At 39.1% G+C, this 24,450-nt stretch overlaps 1 protein-coding gene across 3 annotated transcripts in view; it reads left to right on the top strand.

Annotated features, from left to right (window-relative positions):
- Rictor (RPTOR independent companion of MTOR, complex 2) overlaps window positions 1-24,450 on the top strand; it is a 92,053-nt gene that overhangs the window by 48,100 nt on the left and 19,503 nt on the right. For all 3 annotated transcript variants that reach the window (XM_006520003.1, XM_006520004.4, NM_030168.3), the window contains exons 7-25: window positions 13-139; window positions 3,040-3,209; window positions 7,832-7,899; window positions 8,604-8,671; window positions 11,606-11,688; window positions 12,798-12,885; window positions 13,297-13,387; window positions 13,480-13,546; window positions 13,675-13,755; window positions 15,684-15,784; window positions 17,361-17,526; window positions 18,159-18,260; window positions 18,384-18,430; window positions 19,602-19,737; window positions 20,306-20,505; window positions 20,868-20,994; window positions 21,482-21,646; window positions 21,793-21,869; window positions 22,740-22,818. In XM_006520003.1, the coding sequence (XP_006520066.1) occupies window positions 13-139; window positions 3,040-3,209; window positions 7,832-7,899; window positions 8,604-8,671; window positions 11,606-11,688; window positions 12,798-12,885; window positions 13,297-13,387; window positions 13,480-13,546; window positions 13,675-13,755; window positions 15,684-15,784; window positions 17,361-17,526; window positions 18,159-18,260; window positions 18,384-18,430; window positions 19,602-19,737; window positions 20,306-20,505; window positions 20,868-20,994; window positions 21,482-21,646; window positions 21,793-21,869; window positions 22,740-22,818 (2,043 nt within the window). The remainder of the gene's footprint in view (window positions 1-12; window positions 140-3,039; window positions 3,210-7,831; window positions 7,900-8,603; window positions 8,672-11,605; window positions 11,689-12,797; window positions 12,886-13,296; window positions 13,388-13,479; window positions 13,547-13,674; window positions 13,756-15,683; window positions 15,785-17,360; window positions 17,527-18,158; window positions 18,261-18,383; window positions 18,431-19,601; window positions 19,738-20,305; window positions 20,506-20,867; window positions 20,995-21,481; window positions 21,647-21,792; window positions 21,870-22,739; window positions 22,819-24,450) is intronic.

A 24,450-nucleotide genomic window follows, 5' to 3' on the forward strand; every position in this document is an offset into this window, starting at 1 on the left:
TCTCTGTTACAGATGATTACTGTGAATGCTTCCTTGTTTCCTAGTTCTGTGGCCAACTCATTAATTGCGGTTGGAAATGATGGGCTTCAGGAACGAGACAGAATGGTCCGGGCTTGCATCGCCATCATCTGTGAACTAGGTCAGAATTGTCTTCCAGTCATGAAGAAAGGTTATAAAGCACACGGAACGTTCCCCAATGTCTTTTAAAGGAAAATGCTCTGTCTATTGCTACAAAAAAATATGAAAATGTACATTTGTGATAGAATATTAGATATTATTTATCAAATAATTTAGAAATTATGTTGTCATTTTTCAGATTTATTCATTATGAAACATGATGGTGTGTAATCCAATAATAACAATAATATCTACTAAAATCTAGCCTTCCTTGATTGATGATACGGTATCTTGATATGTTTAAAAGTAATAGTCTAGACTGCGCAGAGTAAATCCTAAAACCCTGTTTTATTAGAGATGAAAAGTTAGAGTGAAAACAGAGTAAAGACTGAGTGCATGCTGTGGTGGCACTGAGAGGAGACAAGTGATCAAGTCGTGCTCTCATGACGAGAGTTTACTATCTGGCACAAACAAGTGAGTGCTGCAGAGCAGACAAGCAGAACAATAAGAGGAAAGTAATAGAGTGAAAGCAAGCCCTTCCCCAGATGCCCACATGGCTCACCACTACAGTGTAAACGTTTAGCCTCCTTTATTATCAATGCAATGTAATTTTAAGTAGAAAGAAAACGATGGGGTTTGTTTGTGTGGTTGTTTGTCTGTGTGGGTGTTTGGTTGTTTTTGGTATTATCAAAAAGTGGACATTGTAGAGATCATATTCATCTTGGGATAATAAATTAATAAAGTTTAAGTTAAAAGAGAAGAGCCACTCTACTACTAAAGACTGTCCTGCTGTAGGGAGCAGAAATGTGACTACGAAAATTACAAAAGTTTTACAATATGCCAATGTATGAGATGCCTAGAAAACTATATTGATTGATACGTATCATAAACTGAAGCAAAATGTAAATGGGTGACAAACCAGAATAGGAAAGACAGGAAATGCCAGATCCTATGGTCAGCAGGGTGGAGTGAGGGTGACATTAGTTTATTGTTAGGATGAAAGACCGATTGCTCGCCCTTCACTTACGTAGGTAGCAGAAGAAAACATTGAAATACATAAACTCCAAGTTGAGTAATACCTTAATAAGGTATTAAAATCTAATAGGAGTTCTTTTAACTAGAAGATTTTTTTAAAAAATACATATTTTGGAATTTATTTATTTTGAAATAAATGCTGATAACCAGTTGCAGGAAAGTAGAAATACATGCTAGGTCAGAAGGCACAGAAGTGATTGCAGCTGCTGAGGGTGGTCCTACACACCCCTGTCCAGAAACATAGATCAGTAGAAACATGTCCACAGCTCTACATGTATGTATGTAAAGTAATGGAAAAGTTATAAAGTGCCACGGAGACGTGGAGGGACTAATCTTAAACAGTGTAACCAGGCACAACACAAGAAACCATGAACACTTGTGCGAAAAAGTAACAGCAGAGAATTTCTGTGGGGTCACCAGTGGTAACCTTTTTGTATGGGTGTGCATGGTGTGTGCACACGCATGTGAAGACCAGGTGTTGGCACTCTGTGTCTGCCTGGGTCACTTTGTACCTTAGGCTTTGGAACAGCAGTCTTAGTAAACACTGTTTACATTGGTGAGGTCATGAAGTTCAAGGACTAGAAAGCAGCTAGATGTCACTGTCAAGATCTACAGAGAAAACAGGACAAGTGTGATGGCTCACATGATGACTACTGTGGGATGGTGAGAATTCAAATCTGATACATATCAGCATTAATAATCAGAATAGAATACATAAGTGTGAAGATACAAGTGACCCAGCATGCAGAATGGGCTCAGTGGCCACAGCGGAGGGGGAGATGGGGACCAAGAGATGCCTGGCCTGTGTTGTTGGGATTTGTGTGCTGTGCAGCTCTGCTGCATTTCAGAACACGAGGGAAAACCCGATTCTGAAGTCATCCAGGAGAATAAACATGATGGAAGAAACATTTTTGGAAAGAAAAATAAAAAACTATCTATCACTCATTTTTTTAAGAGAAAAACTTTTTAACAAGTTGCATATTCTATTTTAAAAACACATTGGCAAATCATTAGGAATAAAAAGGGAAGATGGGCTTAGTAACAAACACCTAGCTGTCATCTCAGCCTTGGGAGACAGAGCCAGGAAGAGAGCAATTGTCAAAGGCAGCTTGCAAATACAGCAAGCTTGTCTCAACAGACGTAAAGTATAAAAATCAATTTGAGAAATGTGCTGGGGTAATTAATAAAATATGAGAAAAAATTGAGATTACTATCTCAATAATGTCATTTATCTCAATAAAAACTTCATGATGGAGTGAAATAAATAGAACTTAAGTCATTAAAACACACACATGCCAGGCGTGGTGATAGACAGCTGTGATCCTAGTACTCGGGACAGACAGAGTGGTGAATGAGAAGCCTGCTTGAGCTCGGTGCTGACTTCCAGGCCCTATTTTCATAACAGAAATCCCACAGCAAAAAGCATAGACTATGTTCAGGGGCAGTCCTGGTCTTCAAAGGAAGATAAAAAGAGGTTTTCATCTTAAAATTGAATATTCTTTGTGTGTGTGTGTGTTTTGCATGTGTGTATTTTTATGCAAATAAATGATACACACTTTAAATCAAAATTAAAAACAAGAAGTTCTATAAAGTATTTGAAAAAAAGCCTATGGGACTAATGTCTTCATAGTAAAATGAACTCTGAAACTGAAGAAAAATATTCAGTAAACTATTGTTCAAAGACATTTTAAAAGTCAGGCTTGGGGAAAGATATTAAATGATTTTAAATTAAATAAAGATATTAAATCAGTAGGAACCTGATATCTTTTGTAAATGTAGGTAATTAGAAAGTTTTAGGTTTTCCTAAAAGGAAACTAAGACGTAAGTAAAAGAGTAGGGTTTAAGTACATAGTGCTGTGAATATAATTAGTCTTTCTTTCATTTTAGCACTTCAGAACCCAGAGGTGGTAGCCCTTCGAGGAGGACTAAACACCATACTGAAAAATGTGATTGATTGCCAATTAAGTCGAATAAATGAGGCTCTCATTACTACAATTTTGCACCTTCTTAATCATCCAAAGACCCGGCAGTATGTGCGAGCTGATGTAGAATTAGAGGTAGGCACCTTTTAGTATGCTTCTAATATAAACAATAACTTAAAAATATTTATGTTTACTTAATGTGTATGGGTGGTTAGCCTTAATGTATGTCTGCACCGTGTGTGTCCAGTGCCCACCGAGGCTAGAAGAGGGCGTTGGCACCCCAAGAACTGGCACGACAGATGGTTGTAAGTTCTCATGTGGGTGCTGGGAATCGAACTTTGATCCTCTGGAAGAGCAGCCAATGCTTTTAATGTTAGAGCCATCTCTCTAGCCCTAAAGTATAAGCTTAAATACAAAACTTTGCTTTGAAATTTTGAAATGTAGACTCGGGTGCTATATTAACTGTCTAACCTATGCCAGTTTGGTTTATTCCCATTCTTTATTAAAGTTATTTGATTAGGAATGAGTTAAAAGTGTTATTCTCAAGAATATTTCAGAAACATATAAAATCGTTCATTTTGTATTAGCCCTAAGAAGTTTCCTGAGCCACCTAAAGGATGAGTAAGATTGCACTAAGACATGCGCCTGTGTAGGAAATGCTCTGTTAATATTGTTTACCTTCAGCTAAGTGGGCTCCGCTTATTCATGAGCGATACTGAAGTTTTCTCAAGAACCATTTTGGGGGCTGAGGCGATGGTTCAGAGGGTAAAGGCCTTACTGTGGACCTGACACCTAGTTCAGTTCTGTGATCTCAGCATTCCTGGAAAAGCATAAGAGTTGGCTGGTACCTCAGGGGCAGAAACAGAAGAATTCTGCCTCAGCTATAAGGTGGGAGAGAACAGAGTCCCCAAAAGGTGTCCTTCAGTTTCCACATGCACACCATGGCATGTCTGCACCTGTACACCAATACCACACATTTACATATATAGTAAATTAATAATGAAAATTAACAATGAAGAAACAATACACTTTGGTATTTGGCGTGCATTATTTAAAAGGTATGTCACATAAAATTTTTACACTAATTCAGGTAGAGTGTTTTATAGCTAAAGTAGTAAGATAACTGTCCACTCCTTCTTATAGGTGGTGCTAACTGAGGATGATGGCACATGATGTAATCTTAGCATTCATGAGGCAGAGGAGGGGTAATGGGAGAGGAAACCATCCAGGACTACTAGTGAGACTGCATCAGGCAGGGCAGGTTGTTTTGGAGAACGCACTACATTATTGTCTATTGAAGGCAGCATCTGAAATTAAGTCTAAATGAAGGAATTAAGTATTAAATTATAAATTATCTAGGACTTATGTTTATTATTTTCTAGTTATCCGAACCATTTTAGGGAAGGAGCCTTAACTGTAGTAGTTCTGATCATATTACCATTTCTTTTTCTTTTTCCCCCTGTGATGCGGTCTTGCAATGTTCTGGGCTGGTCTCCAGAGGGTAGACTCCTAGGTCAGCCTGCCACATAGGTTGAATGATAGGCAGAACCAACAATCTTGGCATTAGGACTATTTTTTAGAACATTGCAGATGGTAAAGCTTTCTTCAGACTGTTATTACTAACAAATGTAATAAGCACAGTAGTCTCTCAGTGATTTTTAAATGTATTCTTTAGAGTCCTATGCCAGTATTGATATTTTATAGAGTGCTTTAATTTATTAAATAGAATAATATTAAAGTTGAATATTTTTATATTATATTATAAGTGAAGAAGGTAAGTGTATAGACTCTTCCTGTACATTATAAAGCAGACTAGCAACCCTTTATAGAAATGAAAATAACCTGCAAAGACTATGGTAGATTTCTAAACAAACCGTTTTATTATGTGCATACAACCATAACCACCGTTCTCCCTCAGGAGTATGTCACCCAGTGGGACAGAGCCTGAGATGGTAGACTTTAGGCTGTATAAGTTACGTTTGGTGATAAGCAGGTAACTCAGTGGTGAGAACACAGCCTGCTGTACTGTGAGGGTGTGAGTTTAGCCCATTACGGCCTTGCTAGCTTTATAGCGTTCGGCAGCAGGTCTTCTCTGGACTTAGATTTTTAATAGGGAAAATGAAGGTCATGGTTTTCAAACTTAAAAGAATTATTTCAAAAGTTAAATGTTGTAAATAACAAATCTTAAGAATTGTAGCTGCAGTACTTGGCAACTATAGAAGCTTATATTTAGTTATATGCATTTCCCAGTATTTCTAGTCTACCTAAAATGTGTTGTGTAATTCTTCACACTTAATAAATCTGGCTTCCCTGGCTGTTTATCACTGTCTTCTGTCTTCACCCCCAAGTCTTCATCGTGGAATCAATTAGAGAATGCAGTCTTTATTACATCAAATCAATTTTGTTTTCATTCTAAAGCAATTTGTTTTATTTTCTATAAGAACTATTCATAGTGCCCTTGGCATCACCTTCCTTTTGTTAACAGAAGGTGTGCGACTAACTTAAGGTTGTGTGTCTCGATGTTTAGCTTACCTGCTACTCATTAGGAGTGAGTTTATACAATTATGTGTAATTGCTTACCGTTTGCAGGATGACTTGTGGTGTGTTGGAGAAAGTACTCAGTAAGCTCTTCCTGTGACATTAGAAAAATCAAGAACTTTTGCTGAATGTAGAGTACTAAAATAACAAACTACGTACTTTGTAACTAATCTCTTGTTCTTAATATTTACCAAATTCTTAAAGTTGCTTAAATGGGTAAAAGGTCTCAGTTTAAACATATAAAATACATTCTGGAAAATTCTTGGCATGGTGCATGCCTATAATCATAGCACTGGGGAATCAGAGGCAGGCAGATCTCTCTTGAGTTCAAAACTGTGCTGATCTACATAGTGAATCCCACGTCAACCAAGGCTACATAGTGAGAACTTGTCTTTAATTAAAAGAAAAAAAAAAGAGGAATCTAGTTGGGACCGGGACGATGCTTCAGTGGTTAAGACCAGTCTCTGCTCCTTTAGAGGGCCACAGTTAGAGTCCCAGCACCTGCCCATGGCAGACCTCTCACAGTCTCCCATAACTCTAGTTTCGGGGAGACCTGCCTCTTCTGGTCTCTGTGTACACCTGCACTCAACGTGCATGTATTTCCATACACATATCTAAAAGTACTAAAAAGAAACCTTTTTAAATATCTCATTCTGGCTGTTAAGGAGGAAAAAAATGACCTAAGTTATAGTGAAAACACTAGGAGAACACACTAAGACACAGAACAGACAGGCATACTCAGCATGACTAAGTTAGGGTATAACTTCTATTTAACAACATCATTGGGATTGAATGAGTAGCTGCTTTCATTTATCTGCATAGAAAAGAAAATTAACCGCCTCTGGTGGAAGATAACATCAAGTAATTTTTTTTTTAATAAAATGACTGTTTTGGACATTCAGTCATAAATTTCTAGTCATGGCCTGGCTAGTTGGCTCAGTATGTAAAGTGCTTGGTTCGAGCACAAGGACCTGAACTGGCATCGCATAGACAAGCCGGGTATGGTGGAGCATGCAGAGACACGGAAGTAGATGAACCCTGGTGTCTCCGTGGCCTTCTGGTCTAGCCTGAACAGTGCTCTGTAGGCTCATTGAGACTGTCTTGGGAAGTAATGTGGACAGTGCTTGCACAGACAAGTCAACCCCCAACATAGACATGTGCATGCATACGATTTCTATTCATACACAAAGATATGATCGTGTTACTGGAAACTCAAAAGAAAAAATGTTTTTCTTAGATCAGGAAGGGTTAGTGTTAGGGTTAGGGTTGGATGTAGTCAAAGACTTTTTATTATGTGCTCCCCCCCTTTTGGTTTGTTTATATAATGTATCACATAGACAGATTTTCATATGTTGACCTATCCCAGCATTTCTGGGACAAAGCCTACTTGATCACGATGGATGATCCTTTTGATGTGTTGCTTAGGGAATAATCTACATAGAAAAAAAAGACGACTTCAGGTAAACCACAGTTAAATTGTTCTGGGTGGAAATATGAAGAATTTTATCACAACCTATACAAAATGAATCAAAAATGTGAAAACCAAATATCTAGAATTCAGAATTCTATAAAATTAAAATCTCACTGTGGACAAGGAGATTTCAATAGGAAATCTAAAGGGTCAATAAAAATAACCAGAGTAAATCACAATGGGGGTAAGGGGCCCACAGGACACAGCACATAGAAGACAGCAGCTTCAGTCCTGGAAAGGAGGCACAAGCAAGGTTCCAAAAAAACAACTACAATTTTCTAGCTTTAACTACATTTTATAAGGACATAAAATAAGTTGTCAGGCACTCCATTGTAGGATTACTGAACCCAGGTCACTTAAACTCTTAGAAGCAACTTGAGAAGAAGAAGCTGACAGAAAGATAAACACCAACAGTGTAACAGCTGGTTTCTCAGCAGAAGAAATGGAGTCAAGGTGTCCGGTAGGGACCATAATGAACACTGAAGGAGATGACTGCCAGCCCAATCCAGAAGCGCCTTTATGCCCATGTCTGTTTTGTTTTAGATGTACATTATACCTTAGTTAATGAATTAAAAAATCACTTTGTACTTAAAATCATGTTACATTTTTAAAAATGAATTTGAAGAACAAATGTCTTAAGTGGTTAATCCACTTAAAGGTGCGGAGAAATGGGATTAATTTTGTGCTAAAGAAAGAATGCTTTTTATAATAAATTTTTTTGTGTGTTTCTCTTTCCTTTTCTAATTAGCGAATTTTAGCACCCTATACTGATTTCCACTACAGACACAGTCCAGATACGGCTGAAGGACAGCTCAAGTAAGTGCCCTGCATGTCTGCCAGGACGTGGGGCGTCTGTTCCCAGTAAGCACTGATTGTTACAGAGCCAGAGCACGGGAGGAGATGGCCTTGTTCGTGGCTCAGTTGTACATAGCACAAATGAAAGGATAGCATTGAGAAACTTAAAAGTTAATTAGTGATACAAAGCAATTCCTTTCGGGTTCCTCTCGTTAGGAATGCAGGTGTTGCCCCTTGGCTCCGTGGTGTCGTTGCTGTGTGATGCTTACTGAACCGACTGTGCTCGGGGGCTCATTTGAAGCCCATCTAAGAATACGTTTCAGAAAGAGCGAGGTTTATGACTTCATTGTAACCCGTGCTGTGGATTTGAGTTTTAGTCACTTATTTATTTTTTGCCTTACCATGTTATCCCTGACCAGCCAGACACCTGCTGTGTAGTCTAGCCTGACCCAGAACCCACAGCAACGCTCTTGTCTCTGTCTCCTGAGTGCTGACATTGGAGGTGTGCACTACTCCACACCTTAAAACTGAAGACCAGTTTATACTAAAAGCTGAGTAATGGCTTTAGAGTAGACCTGGTCTTTTTCAGAACATCTTGTTTTGATTTCAAATGTAAATAATTAACTTTAATGATAGACTTTTCTCTGATACATGATTATCAGCAAAAACTCACTTCAGTCTAAATTTTGTGTCTTTAATAACTGCCCACCCACACCTTGCAACAGAGAAGACAGAGAAGCACGATTTCTAGCCAGTAAGATGGGAATCATTGCGACATTCCGCTCGTGGGCAGGTATGTTATGTATATTCCTCAGTGACATAAAAAACTAAACTTAGTTTTTCAAATGTTTAATTGTTGCAGCATCTAATTTAAATATGACTAGTTTTAAATGTATGGTAGTCAAGGAGATTTATACAAAATAAAAGACAGAAAATTTATAGTAAGTAGGATACTGCATCCTGTATTCTGAGTTTTGTATTGATATATACTCATTACATTTTCAGCTCACTGTGCTAAAATGATTACCTGAACATTTTAAGAAAATCCAGCATTATCTACCTCTTTCCCTGAGGCTCCCAAAGTAAAGGGCAAAAATAAAAAATAAAAAAATTAAAAAGTGAGGGGGTTGTATGTATTACTTAAATATGGTATAGTAATGTCATAATTATTAAGTTAAGCAGGGTGTTAGGAGACTCAAACTTCTTTATTATTTGTTTTTACAGTTTGTTTGTTCTGAACCCAGGGCTTTATGCATGATGAGCAAGACCTCTACTCTCGAGCCTTGTCTCCAGGTCACCAGATTTCTTTAGTATAAAGATTATACATGCTTCATTTTTCTATGGAGTAAATACTTAGTTTCATAATAGTACGGCAGAGAGCTTAGAAAGGAACGTTCACTGCTGGGTGCTTGCCTTCCCACCTTACAGACATCTTGTCCATACAAATGCTTATCCCAGCCGTCAGTAGGCTTCAGCTCGTATGTCTCCAGTGTGCTTCCTCTGCTCGCTTGGTGCCCCCGTGAGAGCCCTGCCCTACCTATTTCACCTTCGTGGACAACTGAGAGGTTGTATGTGGACCTAAGAGTAAACATAACATCTCTCATACTTGTCCAAACAAAATACCAAAGAGTAGACGATTCATTTCAAAATCAAGATTTACGTGGTTCCCACTTCTGGAGGCATGAGCATCGTATGGCGAGCATGAAAGCTGGTCCACTAGTGCCAGGCTTCCCTCTCTTAGTTTTAGCTTGGGGATTTGTTAGGGTGCCTCACCTAACAGGTCCCCTCCCAGGGACCATCATCTTGTCATATGATCTCTGAGGTCCTCCCCCCAAAGCTGAAAGTGTCCAGCAGTGCACTACTAACCCCCCATGTTCTCTTTTAACAAGGACATGACTTCAGTCACTTTGGCCAGCTTAGCCATCTTTGCCCTTACTCCAAGATAATGCCATGTCTGTCACTAGGTATCCTCTGCTGCTCCTCAGCTGCTGCTATAGCATCTTTATGTTACCCACACGCTGCACTGGGCTCTAACCACCAAGGTCACCTACTGCTCACTCAGCCCTCCTTCTAGACTCTGCTGGCCATCACTGCGTGCCTCGTTGTGGTCAGCCTCTTTTAAAGTCCATCGCACACTCTTTCTCCAGTGCCTTCCTTATGTGTTGATCTATGACGAGTTAGATGCTTTCTATCCTCTATCAAACTAAGAAAAATAATAACAACCTTGAAAATACTCTTCTAACAGAAGTAGTTTTTTTCTAAATAGTGTTTCGATTCTGTGGCCCTATTTATAATTAGATACAGTTTGCAGTGTTGATTCTACAACAAGTTTTAAGATTACAAATAACTTCTGGAGGGATAACTTTAGCAGCACAGGCTTTCTACAAGCGTCAACACCTTTTTTCCTCTGTTAGCACAGGGTAAGTAAGACTTAGATCTGTTACCGTAATCTCTGATTTCTCACACGGCTGTCAGATGTCAAAGTTGGGGACCTGCACTTCAAGGACTGGAGCACTTAATTTTGCTTACTGTGCTGAACTTGAGGAACTTGAGGAATTATAGATACTCATGCACTCAGGCACACAAATTGATGGCCCTTAATATGAAACCCAGAATGCTGTCGTAGCTGAGGCTGTTTGAGCAGTGACATGAGCAGAGGGTTGTACGTGTGACCTGGTGGGACTAGTTGCACTCATAACATAAGAACGTTGAGTTTAGTCTCCAGGATATGTATATAATGTATATTTGAAACCTAAATGAATTTGTTATGCCCACATGTGAATTATCTCTTAGAATATATGCAGGAATTCTGAAATTTGAAAAAAAATTAGAATCTGAAACACATCTGGTTCTAAGGATGTTTGATAATGGACACTTCAGCCATTGTAGTGAGAAAGAGTCAGAGTCCTATGTGACTTTCAAAAACATTTTCCCTAGATTTTGCTATAAAACATTCCAGAGCATTTAAAAAACTGTGTGGTGATTAGCATGTATTCCCACTGTGTAGATTCTGTTATCTGTCTACTGTCTGTCTGTCAGTGTATCCCTCTATGTCTTCGTCATTCCATCTAAGTTTCTCTAGCGCACCATGAAGCGCTTGCAGATGCAGCATTCTTTCGTCCCGAAGGAGGGGCACATGCGCACTGTTTGCTGTTGGCTTTTTATTCCAGTGTGTTGGTCTCACTTAAGCAGTTGTATTTCACTGTAGTTAATGGTCCTGAGTATTTTGTGCTTGCACATACATATTTTTTGTGACACAGAATTTTAGTGTCTTTAACTATCTGTAACTTAAAACTCTTTGATCTGTGAATTTTATTTGGAGCCTGTTGCTTATTCCCCTTTGTACACTTAGGAGATGTTAGAACTAAATTTGACAAGCATCATGCAGCTCTTCACTGTAGTTTCAAGGAGTATTAGACAGGGAAAATATTGTTCTTTTTTTCCTCTCATGTTCTTACTCCCAGAGAAACATTTATTTATAGCCAACTCTGTGTTCAGTTTCTACACATGAAATAGAAATTAATAAGAAATTTAGGTGGTGAGAATAATGTCAATTTCCAGTTAGGGAAATTCTGAGAATACTTGGTATTTATTATTTATATGATGTCAAGTATAATAACCAAATAGTATAATTTAACTTGGGGAAAAAATCACAGATTTTTATATTATGACACATTATTGTAGAAGTTCTTTCTTAGTTTAATTTTTAAACTTTTATCCTCTTCAGGTATTATTAATTTATGTAAGCCTGGAAATTCTGGGATACAGTCTCTAATTGGAGTACTTTGCATACCGAATATGGAAATAAGGGTAGGTAACAGTTACTGTAACTCTTAGATGCCTAGACCTTTAAAAGTGACACTAGAGGCTGGAGAGAGGCCCCTTAGTAAGGGCAGCTCCTGCTCTGGCCCAGGACGCAGGCCAGGCTCCAGCATGCCTCATAGCATCTCCTCAGCTCTCCTTAGGCATCTACACACATGCACACAGATTCTTTACAAATCATGTTAGCTGAAGTTGTTCTTTAAGTTGGCAATTTTTAGTTTAGAGCATTTTTCAGTATATGAATACTTCAGAGTATTATATAAATCACTTAAAATACTGTTAGGAGTGGCAGTTTTATTAAAATGAGTTAAAATATAAATGAATTATAGTTTATTAAAACAATGCAAGTAAAGTAGAAAGGTATTCTTATTTTATGAGTCAATTGTAGAAAAAATAGGTATTATATTTACATAGTCATGCTTCGTAATTTATATACTTTTGATACCATGTTACCATGCTTTTATCTTGAAGATGGTGATTTTTCACTACAACTCTTAGGTGTTGATTTATTAGCAATATTTCTAAATTATTATTATTATAATTAGTAAGTTTATATTAAATAGCTAAACCAGATTGAATGTGGAGAAAACATATATTAGCTTTTAAGCTGTCTTTTCCCTTAAATATTTTTAATTTCATTTCTCCATTTTGCCTTCTAGTTTTTTCTTTAAATGAACTGTTCCTGTATGAGGAAAAACTGTTAGAAAGCATTGGCTGGGTGTGCACGGAAGCGGGAGGGTTTGCTGATAACTCACAGAGCTCTGGTCAAGAAACAAAGGAGCAGTTCTGTTCACCTTTTATTTTTGATGTGTTGGGAATCGAGCCCTGCAATGTCCGAGGCAGGAGTTTACTACTGAGCCACCCGTCTGACCACCAGCTGGCCTCTGTGCCTATATGGAAAGAACTGAAATCTCTTTCCAGATTTGTACAGTGGTGATAAGGAAAGATTAAAAAATTAAAAGACATATATGTTAAATATTTAGTAATTATCCCTTAGGTATATGTTTCTGTTACTTTGTTATTCTGTAAACATGATCTTTTAAAAGCCATTAAGGACTTTTTCTGTAGAAATAAGTGGAGTGTACTTGTTGTTCCAGCGAGGTCTGCTCGAAGTGCTCTATGACATCTTTCGTCTCCCTCTGCCCGTTGTGACGGATGAGTTCATAGAAGCCCTGCTCAGTGTAGGTAGGTTCTGAAGGGCACCGGGGTCTGCCGCTTACATTTCCATGGGACTTGATGCAAACACTTACTAAATAGAAATATGAACAGTTGCTTTTCTTTCTGGTGATTAGAGAATTCATAAGATGCCTAAGTCTCCAAATGAAGGAAGTTACAAGTGTGTACCTTCCCATAAACAGTTGGGTGTATTGCATGTGCGTGTACAGGTATGCACACTTCCTAATGCTGCTGTCACAGGCACATACCTCTTGACAAGCCCGGGTTGTTACCCCTGTGCCAGTCATGACACAATTCCCATCTCTCCCCAAGTGTTATTTTAAAACCACTTTGAAGTTTTTGTAGCCTGGATAGCTGATAGTCCCATGCCTGTGTGTTTCAGTATTGCCTGATCTCCTAACCTCATTTTAATTCTTTTAGATCCAGGAAGATTCCAGGACAGTTGGAGGCTTTCCGATGGCTTTGTGGCAGCTGAGGCAAAAACTATTCTTCCCCATCGTGCTAGATCCAGGTACCTTAGGTAGAAAAGGGACGGCCACTTATTTCCTCACTGCTTTTATGTTCCGTGAGACATCTAAACTGTGGCTGTGCTTTTGCTTCCAGGCCAGACCTCATGGACAATTATTTGGCTCTGATACTCTCTGCATTTATTCGTAATGGACTTTTAGAGGTAACATTTACAAACCTTTATCTTACATTGTTTTTCAAAAACTTCCTAGGAGTGCAAACCAGGTCTGGTGCAGAAATGTGTTGACCTGCACTGCTGGGCAACACTGGTGCTTCCTTCTTGCCTCCTAGGGCTTGGTCGAGGTGATAACGAACAGTGACGACCACATCTCAGTGAGGGCGACCATCCTTTTAGGAGAGCTCCTGCATATGGTGAGTACTATGACTTCTGCCTTGTGGTTGGACTTGTAGGATCTTCAATGATAAATCGGGTTAAATGAATGGTGTTACTTTTGATAGCTCATAGGATATATTAATAATATTGCCAAAGCCTTTGGTACCTATTCCTGGTAGATTTAAATTTTTAATATTAACTGGTTTTATAAATGTAACAAGTGTGAAAAATACCAAATACTGAATGTTGATCTTTTTTTTTTTTTTGAAAAAGTTCTAAATATAGTTGTTTTACCTGAGTGTCAGTGATTTCCATAAATTAATAGTTTAGGTTCACAGAGTGAGACTCTGGGACGAGGCCTCGGGTAACTACATCATTTTATGACCTTTCTAACAATTAGAAACTATTGGCCTTTGCCATTGAAGTGATTTTTTTTTGGGCACATTTTTTTCATACCCATCAGTGGCTTACTTGTATTGTCAAGAGTTAGCACTGCCCCACCCCCACCTGGCTCATGAGCGTTTCTGGCTGGGCGCGATAGCATTCTTCTGATCTTAATCCCAGGAAGCAAAGGCGAGGGTCTCTGAGGTCAAGGCCAGCTTGGCCTTCCTTCATAGTGAGTGTCAGAACAGCAGCGCTACTTACCAGATACCATCTCAGAAACCAACACCAAACAAGTGCGTTTCCTCCCTACATGGCAGCTGAGCTGTGTCTGTGAGGTAAAGAATTAAACAGTATACAATGTCTGTCTTTAATCAGTGACTTAGCCACTTGCTCTGATCTCATTGAGCCTATTGGTAAAAACACAAAACAGTACTGCAGACTCAGGTCAGATGAGCTGTATCTTGGTTCTCAGAGACCACTTCCTCTACAAACACTGGAATTCATTTTCTTTATATGAAGGAATCTTTTAATAGAAATTTAATCTTTTTCTGTGAGCCCCAGAATTCTGTGATTCTTATGAAAGATAAAAGCAGGCTGGATTAAATGATAGCACTATTCAATGCTTTTTATTATACCTTCTCCTTCTATACATTTAATAAATGTACTTTTCAGTAGAAAGCTGGTTGGGTAGTTAAATTGTTTCTGTCACCGGGAAATAAAGTTTCTATTTAAGGATTGCTGCTACAAGGGACCAACATGTTCTGAGGTAGATACAGCACAGCCTCTCTACTTTTCTCAAATACAGTGCTTTGCTACATAATTCTCCAGATCACGAAAGAAATGAGATTGGCAACATTTTTGTTTTTGTTTTGTTGTTGTTGTTTTTGGTTTTTCTGAGACAGGGTTTCTCTGCATAGCCCTGGCTGTCCTGGAACTCACTTTGTAGACCAGGCTGGCCTTGAACTCAGAAATCCACCTGCCTCTACCTCCCGAGTACTGGGATTAAAGGTGTGCACCACCATGCCCGGTTTAAGATTGGCAACTTTTAGAAGCCATATTTAATAATAACAGATATGATAGTAGCTTTATTAATTTTTATTCTTCTTGTCTGTGTATGTTTGTGTGTGTGTAAAATTGTGCCATGGTGCATTGAGGGTCAGAATGCAACTTTGCAGGAGTTGGTTCTCTCTCTCTTTGCCATGTAGATCCTGGGATAGAACTCAGTCCTCATATTTAGTGGCAGATATCTGTCCTGCAGAGCTATCTCATTCTTACTGAAATTTGATGGGATTAAGAATTAGAAGTATGCCGGACAGTGGTGGCGCACGCCTTTAATCCCAGCACTCGGGAGGCAGAGGCAGGCGGGTTTCTGAGTTCGAGGCCAGCCTGGTCTACAGAGTGAGTACCAGGACAGCCAGGGCTATACAGAGAAACCCTGTCTCGAAAAACCAAAACAAAACAGAATTAGAAGTATCTGTGGGCAGAAATGATTTAAGTTGTTTTCATGAAAAGCCTTGGGTTTTATTGGTCCTGCATACTGTATTTGTCTCTGAAGTCTCATGAAGCATCATGTTCCCTGTAGGCAAACACCATCCTGCCTCACTCGCATAGCCACCATCTACACTGCTTGCCAACCCTCATGAACATGGCTGCGTCCTTCGATATTCCCAAGGAAAAGAGGCTGTGAGTATCGGAGCCTCCGCAAAGCGTGCTCGGTCTGCTTAGCGTCTGCCTCGATGGCCTGGCCTTTAAGTGGGGAGAGAAAACAAGGAGTTGATAGGTTGTGTTTGGCAGTTTCCCTTGGGAACCCCAAGAAGGGGAAGTTACAATTCTCAAAATAGTAGTAATTTGTATTTGAGGCTGTAAAGTGTTAGTAAGTGGTAGATTGACGTTTTTCCTTTCATGTTTCTAAACAAGGCTTTTACTGTATGACTGAAATAGAAAGGTTTTCTGTTGTGGTTTTAATTTGTTTGCTTTTATGATCTGGGAAAAGTCATATATATTTCCCCCATAAGCAAAATGCAGTTCAGTACCTCCTGGGAGCTGTGAACATTTGTTTAAAATGACACATTCTTCAAGAGTTGAATTAGCTTTAGTAATGTGTGTGCTTACAGATGGGCCTAACTATCAGTAAATAGCGATTCATTTTCGCTTTTCCAGTAAGTAGCCTAGAGACATTGTTCAGCTGAAGCATTAGCAGGCCACCGTGTTCTAACGAGAAGCTTACAGTACAATATACAAGGTTTATCTTGTAGTTCCATGATTGAGGTAAAGCCTTTCTCAAAACCTGGTGGTCGTTTTAAACTCAATCAAATTAAGGTCACAAGACTCAGGGGTCATTAAGATTAAAAATTGTGGTTAAAAGAACTGAGATAGTAATAGTCTAAACATTTTTTTCTTTAGCTCCCTAAGTTGTCTTTACTGACAGGTTGTATACTCGCCAGTCTGACTGTATCCTAAGGGTTTTAGACTCTACTTAACACAAGTCTAAAGCTTAGTTGCTGCCAAATTCTTGAAAACTATACTTCGCATGTAACAAATAAGTAATTAAATAACTTTAAAATATTTTAGTTAGGATGATGAATTGGTGCAGAAGATAGAGAGAATCCCTTTAATACTAGGATCATGGATTATATTGATGGACAGTAAAATGGTTTTTGCAGCTTCATGAAAACAAAAATTGGTTTCAAGTACAATAATGAGTTACATGTGAGAAACAAAGCTTTACAGCTTTAGTAAGGAAAGTGGGTTCTCGACTTAAATACTTGTGTATACCTGTGAGTATGTGGAGGGGACAGGGAGTCGTGCTGGCCATCTATGTAGCAGTCAGAGGTTGAAGTCAGATGTCTCCTTGTATGAATTTCCACCTCACCCTTCAGCCTAGGCTGGCTGAGTAGCCAGTGATCCTTGGGACTTCCCCTGAGGCTGCAGGTGTAGTGCCTACATCTTGTGAGTACTAGGGCTCCAAACCCAGTTACCCCTCGTGCAAGTGATCCTACTGACCATCATGCCAGTAGTCCAGAAGGAATTCTTACAGAGTGGGCCTACCACCTTAGAAGAAAGAGTTAGTATGTGGAAGTATGACCCCACATTAGGCTTCCTTATGTAAATTAGCAGTGTCGACTTGTCATTATGCTCCCATGCCCCACCAAAATTTGCTTGGTAATCTCTGTTGTTTATGTAAGCTTAAGTAACTTAGCAGCCACTGCTTGAAAGGATGCTAGCCCTGCCACAGTATGGATTTTTCTTTCCTTGTCAGGCGAGCCAGTGCAGCCCTGAACTGTTTGAACCGCTTCCATGAGATGAAGAAGCGAGGACCTAAGCCCTACAGCCTTCATTTAGATCACATCATTCAGAAAGCAATCGCAACTCACCACAAGCGGGATCAGTATCTTCGAGTTCAGAAAGATATATTTGTTCTTAAGGTACTGACATGAGAAATGGACACAATTTTAATTAGTTTCCTAGTTCTTAGCAACTGGATTGTCTGGATTTTCAGGTTTTTTGCAAGCAGATTGGTCGTCTAGTTTTACCATGACTAGGAATCCTTGAACTGCGTTTATGTGTATGTGAGGGTAGAATGCATTGCAGTGTGTGTGGATGTGTACAGATGCGTGTGGGGTCAAGAGAGCAGCATTCTGCTGTTCCTCAGAGACCATGCATCTTGAGTTTTTCATTTTTGTTTGTTTTTGAGACAGGGTCTCTTATTAAAAAAACCTCGCCCCATAGGCTGGGCCCAGCTCCAGCACTCTCCTTACATCTCTTCCACAATGCTGGGATACCAAGTGTGTCACCAGTCTCCGCATGTGTAGCCTATGGGGCTTGAACTTAGGTCCGCATGCTTGTAAGGCAAGCCCTTCATGAAACTGAGCCATCTCAGGCCCTTCTTGTTGTCTTATCAACCTTTTGAAAATAGGCATTGAGGATCTTTGACGACCTAACTATAAATACTACATCTACATACCCCCCTCCTTTTTTTTCATTTTTAAAATTAGAATTTAGTTTGCTGATGTAGCATAGACTGCCTAATTGTCCTTCTTACTGTCTGGTGTTTTAGGATACAGAGGAAGCTCTTTTAATAAACCTTAGAGACAGCCAAGTCCTTCAGCATAAAGAGAATCTTGACTGGGATTGGAATCTGATTGGGACCATCCTTAAGGTAGATAGAGCACTTCCTGGACATTGCCGAATCAATTGCCGTCATTTTATTACTGTTATTTGTTAGAGTTCTATGCTTAGGAATTGTCAGATATACATTATATAATGTATTGTGTTTTTCTAGTGGCCAAATGTAAATCTAAGAAACTATAAAGATGAGCAGTTGCACAGGTATGTAAAATCTATTGAAGAACTTAAATTTATACTAAGCTTAAAAGTAATTATTGATATTTTTTAAATGATAATTTTATGTACAGTCTTATAATCAGTGCATCAGCTAAATTTCTCATTACTTACTCTGCTTCTAGCTTTGATCTTTCTAAGTTACTTACTTCAGGGTAGTGTTACTCAGGTTGTGATGCTAGCCCTGACACAAGGATGGCATTAATTAAGAAAGGGCGTGTGTTTTATTAAGCCGCTTGTGCTCACACTCAGATCATCTTTGGAGAGTGGCCTCCTCGTCAGCTCCTCAGTTCCAGTGTCTGTAGAGCATGCTCTGTCTCAACTCACAGAGCACAGGGAGCCTCTGCTCTCTGCTGCGCCCGTGTGCTCTTGTACTTGTGAGTTACTGAGCAACCACTGCGGTCAGTCTCTTTGGATCACAAGGCCTTACTATGTCTTAGAGAAGTTCCTATCAGTAACAGTTCTTACGCTGTAATCATATGTAATGATAGGAGCTATGTTTATATCAGGTTTGAAAAAATATATAAAAACCCAACAAGGTACAGTGGCATTAAGAAGCATGGTTCTCTAGAGAACCTTTAAGAAAAAACGAATGATATCTTAATAATTCCTGCTACCTTTCTGGGTTACACTGTTGTGCATGAAAGTAAGCTGAACTCTATGTATATGAAGTGAGCACAGCATTGAAAGTTACTGAAATATGTATGTAAGTTCAGTTACATCGGCGTCTGCTTGAGGCTTCCTTGTGCCTCCCTAGCTTTACAGTCTGTATGTTCTCTCTGCTCTGTGGAGTCTTATGTTGCTCTTTAGGGTTTTTGAGGGTTTTTTGTTTGGCTTTGTTTTTGTTGTTTGTTTGTTTTTTTGAGGTCAGAGTTTGCTTTGTAGCCCAGGCTAACCTGAAACCCATTATGTGGTCTAACCTGGCTTTGAGCTACTGCTCTTTCTGCCTTTATCTCCTAAGTGCTGAGGGCTTAAAGTGTCTGTCCCATGCCTGCCCATGCCTGAACACTCCCTACCAGGTCTTACTCTTAACGTTCTTACTCAACCAACAGAGTTTTAAAATCCGTGAACTGTGCCAAAGTGTTTAATGAGTTTCCTGACCTGTTCTTTAATAATTGTTTGGTTCCCTGCTTTGTTGCTCATTTCATCTTCATTTTAGGTTTGTGCGCAGACTTCTTTACTTTTACAAGCCCAGCAGCAAACTGTACGCTAGTCTGGATCTGGACTTGGCCAAGTCCAAGCAGCTCACAGTTGTTGGTTGTCAGTTTACAGAATTTCTGCTCGAGTCTGAAGAGGTAAGCCTTGCGGACTTTCACAGCAGGTGTTTTCTGTTGACTCCGCCCCCTTCATTTTCCTCCTCTATTACTCTTTGATACTCTCTCCTCCTTTTTTGTTCTTTTTCTTTATTTTTTTCTTTCTGTTTTTGGTTTTTTTTTGGGGGGGTTGGGTGTTTTGTTTATAGGATGGGTCATACTGTGTAGAATTTACGATGTAGGCCATGCTTACCTTGAACACAACGATGTGCCTGCTAGAGTGCTGAGATTAAAATGTACCCCTACCATACCTGCCCTTCTGGCTTACTTCTATTTCCTAGACTGTATATGCTGTTTGAAATACAAGCTTAGCCATATATGTGAATCCTGATGTAGTCCCTACCTAGGTATAAAACCTTAGGGAATTATCTGCCCTCTAGATGGACTAGTTTACCCTCAGGTAAGATGGAGAGATGGGAAATAAAGACTATCTCCAGGTAACAGTGTTTTCATTGAAAGAGTTAAAATTCACTCAGTGATCCTATCTGTTACTAGTGACTTACCATCACTAAGTTTTTTATGGCTACTAAAGGTGATTTTCTAACTACAGGATGGGCAAGGATACTTAGAAGATCTCGTGAAAGATATTGTTCAGTGGCTCAATGCTTCATCTGGAGTGAAACCTGAGAGAAGCCTTCAGAATAATGGCTTACTGACCACCCTTAGTCAACACTACTTCTTATTTATCGGAACACTCTCTTGTCATCCTCATGGAGTCAAAATGCTGGAAAAGTGCAGTGTCTTTCAGTGGTGAGCCTTCTCAGATCTGCTGCATTGCAAGCTAAGCTTTAGTCCCAGGGAGTCCAGACACAGTTTGCCTTTTAGTCTTACGCATGTGTGTTTGGTTAATCATTTTTATCAAGACTCTTTACTTATGAAGGATTTTTAAAATGTATGTGGAATTGTTTTCACATGCCTATACCTTAAGATAGCAATTGTCTGTGCTAATGGATTTGTTAATGAATTTATCACCTGATAGGTTAAATTTATATCCAATTAGGTATTCTGTTTGAATATACATAATTTTTATTTTGTCAGTCATATTTCAATAAAGCTAGTGAAAAATTATTGTTAATGAATCATCATAGTAATTTATAATTCTTCTCTTTTAGTCTCCTTAATCTTTGTTCCTTGAAAAACCAAGATCATCTGATAAAACTCACTGTTTCCAGCCTAGACTATAGCAGAGATGGATTAGCCAGAGTCATTCTTTCAAAAATCCTCACGGCAGCCACAGATGTGAGTATAACACAGACGGAAAGTGTACTCTTCTAGCCAGCTCATTGCAGTACTGTGTAAACTAGAGGCTGAGTCACAAGAACCTGAGTAACTAAGATATGGGATGGAACTGAGTTAATCTTGAGCTTTAGTCTTGTACTTAGCTGGCAGGGGACATTCTGTGATCTTAAAGATGTTATTTCCAGGGTACCATGTCCTTTACATATGCTGACCCCTGTGGCTTCACCAAATACAAAATATTTGATATATAATTTATAATAGTTTGTAATTACATTCACACATTCTTAAATTAAAAAACAAACAAACAAACAAAAATCTAGTCTCTGAGAAACTCCATAGAGAACTTTTTTAGGTTAAATCAATGAGGCTGCAGATAGTAACTACAACTCAGTTCCAGGTCTTTCCAGGTAGAAGAGGTTTTTTGTTGTTTTCAAAATGATAGCAAGGTGTATATGCTGACTTTTGATGTCTTCCTTTATCTATCTAGGCTTGCAGACTGTATGCAACAAAACATTTAAGGGTTTTATTGAGAGCTAACGTTGAATTCTTCAACAATTGGGGAATTGAGTTACTAGTAACTCAGCTACATGATAAAAACAAAACAATTTCTTCTGAAGCGCTGGATATTCTTGATGAAGCTTGTGAAGACAAGGTAATGTTGAGTTTCGTTTGGGCAAAATTTTATTAAACTATTCCACCTTAATTGGCAGTGTTAGAAAAGCTCCGAGTGCATAAGCGTTTTGGAGCAGAACGTACGCTACCTTGGCTTACTTACTAACTCGGTGATCGTCTCTTTAGGCCAATCTTCATGCTCTTATTCAGATGAAGCCAGCCTTATCCCACCTTGGAGACAAGGGCTTGCTTCTACTGCTGAGGTGAGTATGAAGTACATTTGTGGTGCCCTCTTGGTCATGTGTATTAGTGTTAGATGCAAATCTGACTAGGAGATTCTCTGAATTTACATTGAACATCTGAACCATGCTTCATTTAGAATTGAACTATTCCTCATTGTGAGCTTGTGCTTAGCGTTGTGCTCCTGCTTGTCATGACGTTTCCCTTACTGTTATTGCAGTCAGTCTTTTTGCAAATACTGTGAAAGTTTATCTGCAAATTGGAAAGTCAAGGACAACTTTATTAGAGCTTAAAAGTTCAAACTCCAGAGTAGACAAAGTGTAAAACCTTAACAGCTATCCTGAGGAAGGCAGTGGAGGAGAGGAGTCCAGAAGGCCGTGCCCTAACATGGCATGAAGGGCAGGCATGCAGCAGACAAGCAGCCACATGGTGGGAGGGAAGCCTGAGAGAAAGGAAGCCTAAAGTGTGGTAGAACAGCCCAACGTTTTAAGGAAGGCATGTTAAGAAGACAGAAACAAGACCGGCAAAGGTGGGCTTTTCTGAATCAGGTAGACATATAAGGTACATGGTTGCATGCTATGGTACTAAGATCCAGTAACGTAGCTGGGTGATGGCTGATCTGGCTTCTGGCAGCTAAATGGCTGAGTCAGGTGTGGTGGTCAGAGTGCCCTTCCAGTACGCGTATCTATTACAACAGTGCACCCATGGTTTTATCTGTGTGACTGTCAGATGGAGAGAGAAATGGAAGTCCACATGTTTGAAATATTAATACTTTACAGATTGTTTTATACTGGACATAGTCCAAGGTCTCTTTGTTTCTGAAGCATATGCTTTGTGCTAATTTAGATATTTTTTTGGACGAAATGTTCAGTTATGGTTGTTCTAATTTACAGATTTCTTTCCATTCCGAAAGGATTTTCTTACCTGAATGAAAGGGGTTATGTTGCAAAACAGTTGGAAAAGTGGCACAAGGTAACTTCTTATGAAATAATAAGATATACTTTTTTCCTTTGGAAATTCAGACCAGCCTTCACTACATGAAACCCTATCTATAAAAACAAAAAACAAATTAATTATTCATTCATTAATGCTAAATTATATTAATCTTACATTAACATATATATTTGTATACTTCTTTTTTAATGTTAGATTTATTTATTTATCTTGTGTGTGTTGTATGAACATCGGAGGACAGCTTATGGAAATGAGCCCTCTCCTTCTGTCATGGAATCATAGGATCAGGCGCAGATCACTGGGCTTGGTAGCCAGCACGCTTTGAGCCCTTTGTTCTTCCCCATTTATTTTAACCACATGTGCCTGGTGCCTGTGGAGGCACCTGAAGTGGGCAGCAGATCCCCTCGACCTGACGTCCTAAAGGCAGTGAGCCACCATGTAGATACTGACAATCAAGCCAGGGTCCAGACAGTAGCCATCGCTTTGACCTAGTGAGCCATCTCCAGCCCTTTTCTCTATTTTTGGATTATAAATTTCACACAACTCCAGGTTTGAAACAGGAGGAAGGAACATTCTTTCTCTCTTGGTAAACTCACATGGGTTTGCTGGCTCTAAGTGAGCTGATTTATGTTGAGTCTTTTGTTGGAGGCTACATTCATGGGCCTCTCGTTTACAGCTCTTGACAAGGCAGTGTCTCCCATCATCTGGCTGAATCTCGTAGTGGCTACAGGTCCACAGTTGACATGAAGGAGTGTATCTCCTTGCCCTTCCATCTTGCCCTTCCTCTGCCTTTTGTATCACCTCCTAGTAGTAGACAGCCACACTTGGGATGGAGGGCCATGTCTCCCAGGTCAATATTTTTGGACCAGATCTTCAAAATAGCCCTTATTAGAAATTTAATCCATTTCATAACTTTCAGCAATGGTAAAGATATGGTTTTAGTTGTCACTGGTAAGATATCATTGAGTATATATATCTCCGTGGATAATAACTAATCCTGCAGAAAGCTAAAATGCTTGTCTTAATCAAGTTTTTTGTACTGACATTTTTATTAGAGGCAAGTACAGTGACAGTATTAATTAAGCCCTTGTTTCAGTAAATGTACAGGAAATATAAAACCCAGTGACCAGGAAGAGCTTTCAGTGGCCTGAGCAGGATGCTAAGTTAAAGTGCTTGACTGGCATAGTCTCTGGTTTAAAATGCAAACTGGCTTCTCTGTCCGGCCCTGTCTTCTCTGAATATCCTTCACAATTTCTTTTTTTATGTACTTGACTATGTACACAGCTATAAGTCTACATATATACATTTTTATATACATATATATATATATTTTTATGTCCTTTAAAATGTAAAGGGATTAGTTCAGTTTGCAAATAAATACAACTGAAAAAAATAAATACAACTGAAAAAAAAAATAAATACAACTGAATTTTTATTTATTAGAACTTTCCAGAATAGTGTGCATTTAGATCTACTTCATTCATTTTTTAAACACCCTCACTGTGCGTGCGTGCGTGCGTGCGTGCGTGTGTGTGTGTGTGTGCGCGCGCACATGTATTCAGCCATGTGTGGAAGTCAGAGAACAATTTGCAGGAATCATTTAGTCATTTATCTTCCTTTATGGAATCTCTGGGGATTGAAATGGTTGTC

The sequence above is a fragment of the Mus musculus genome, chromosome 15 (genome assembly GCF_000001635.26).
Source record: "Mus musculus strain C57BL/6J chromosome 15, GRCm38.p6 C57BL/6J".
NCBI classification, from domain to species: domain Eukaryota; kingdom Metazoa; phylum Chordata; class Mammalia; order Rodentia; family Muridae; genus Mus; species Mus musculus.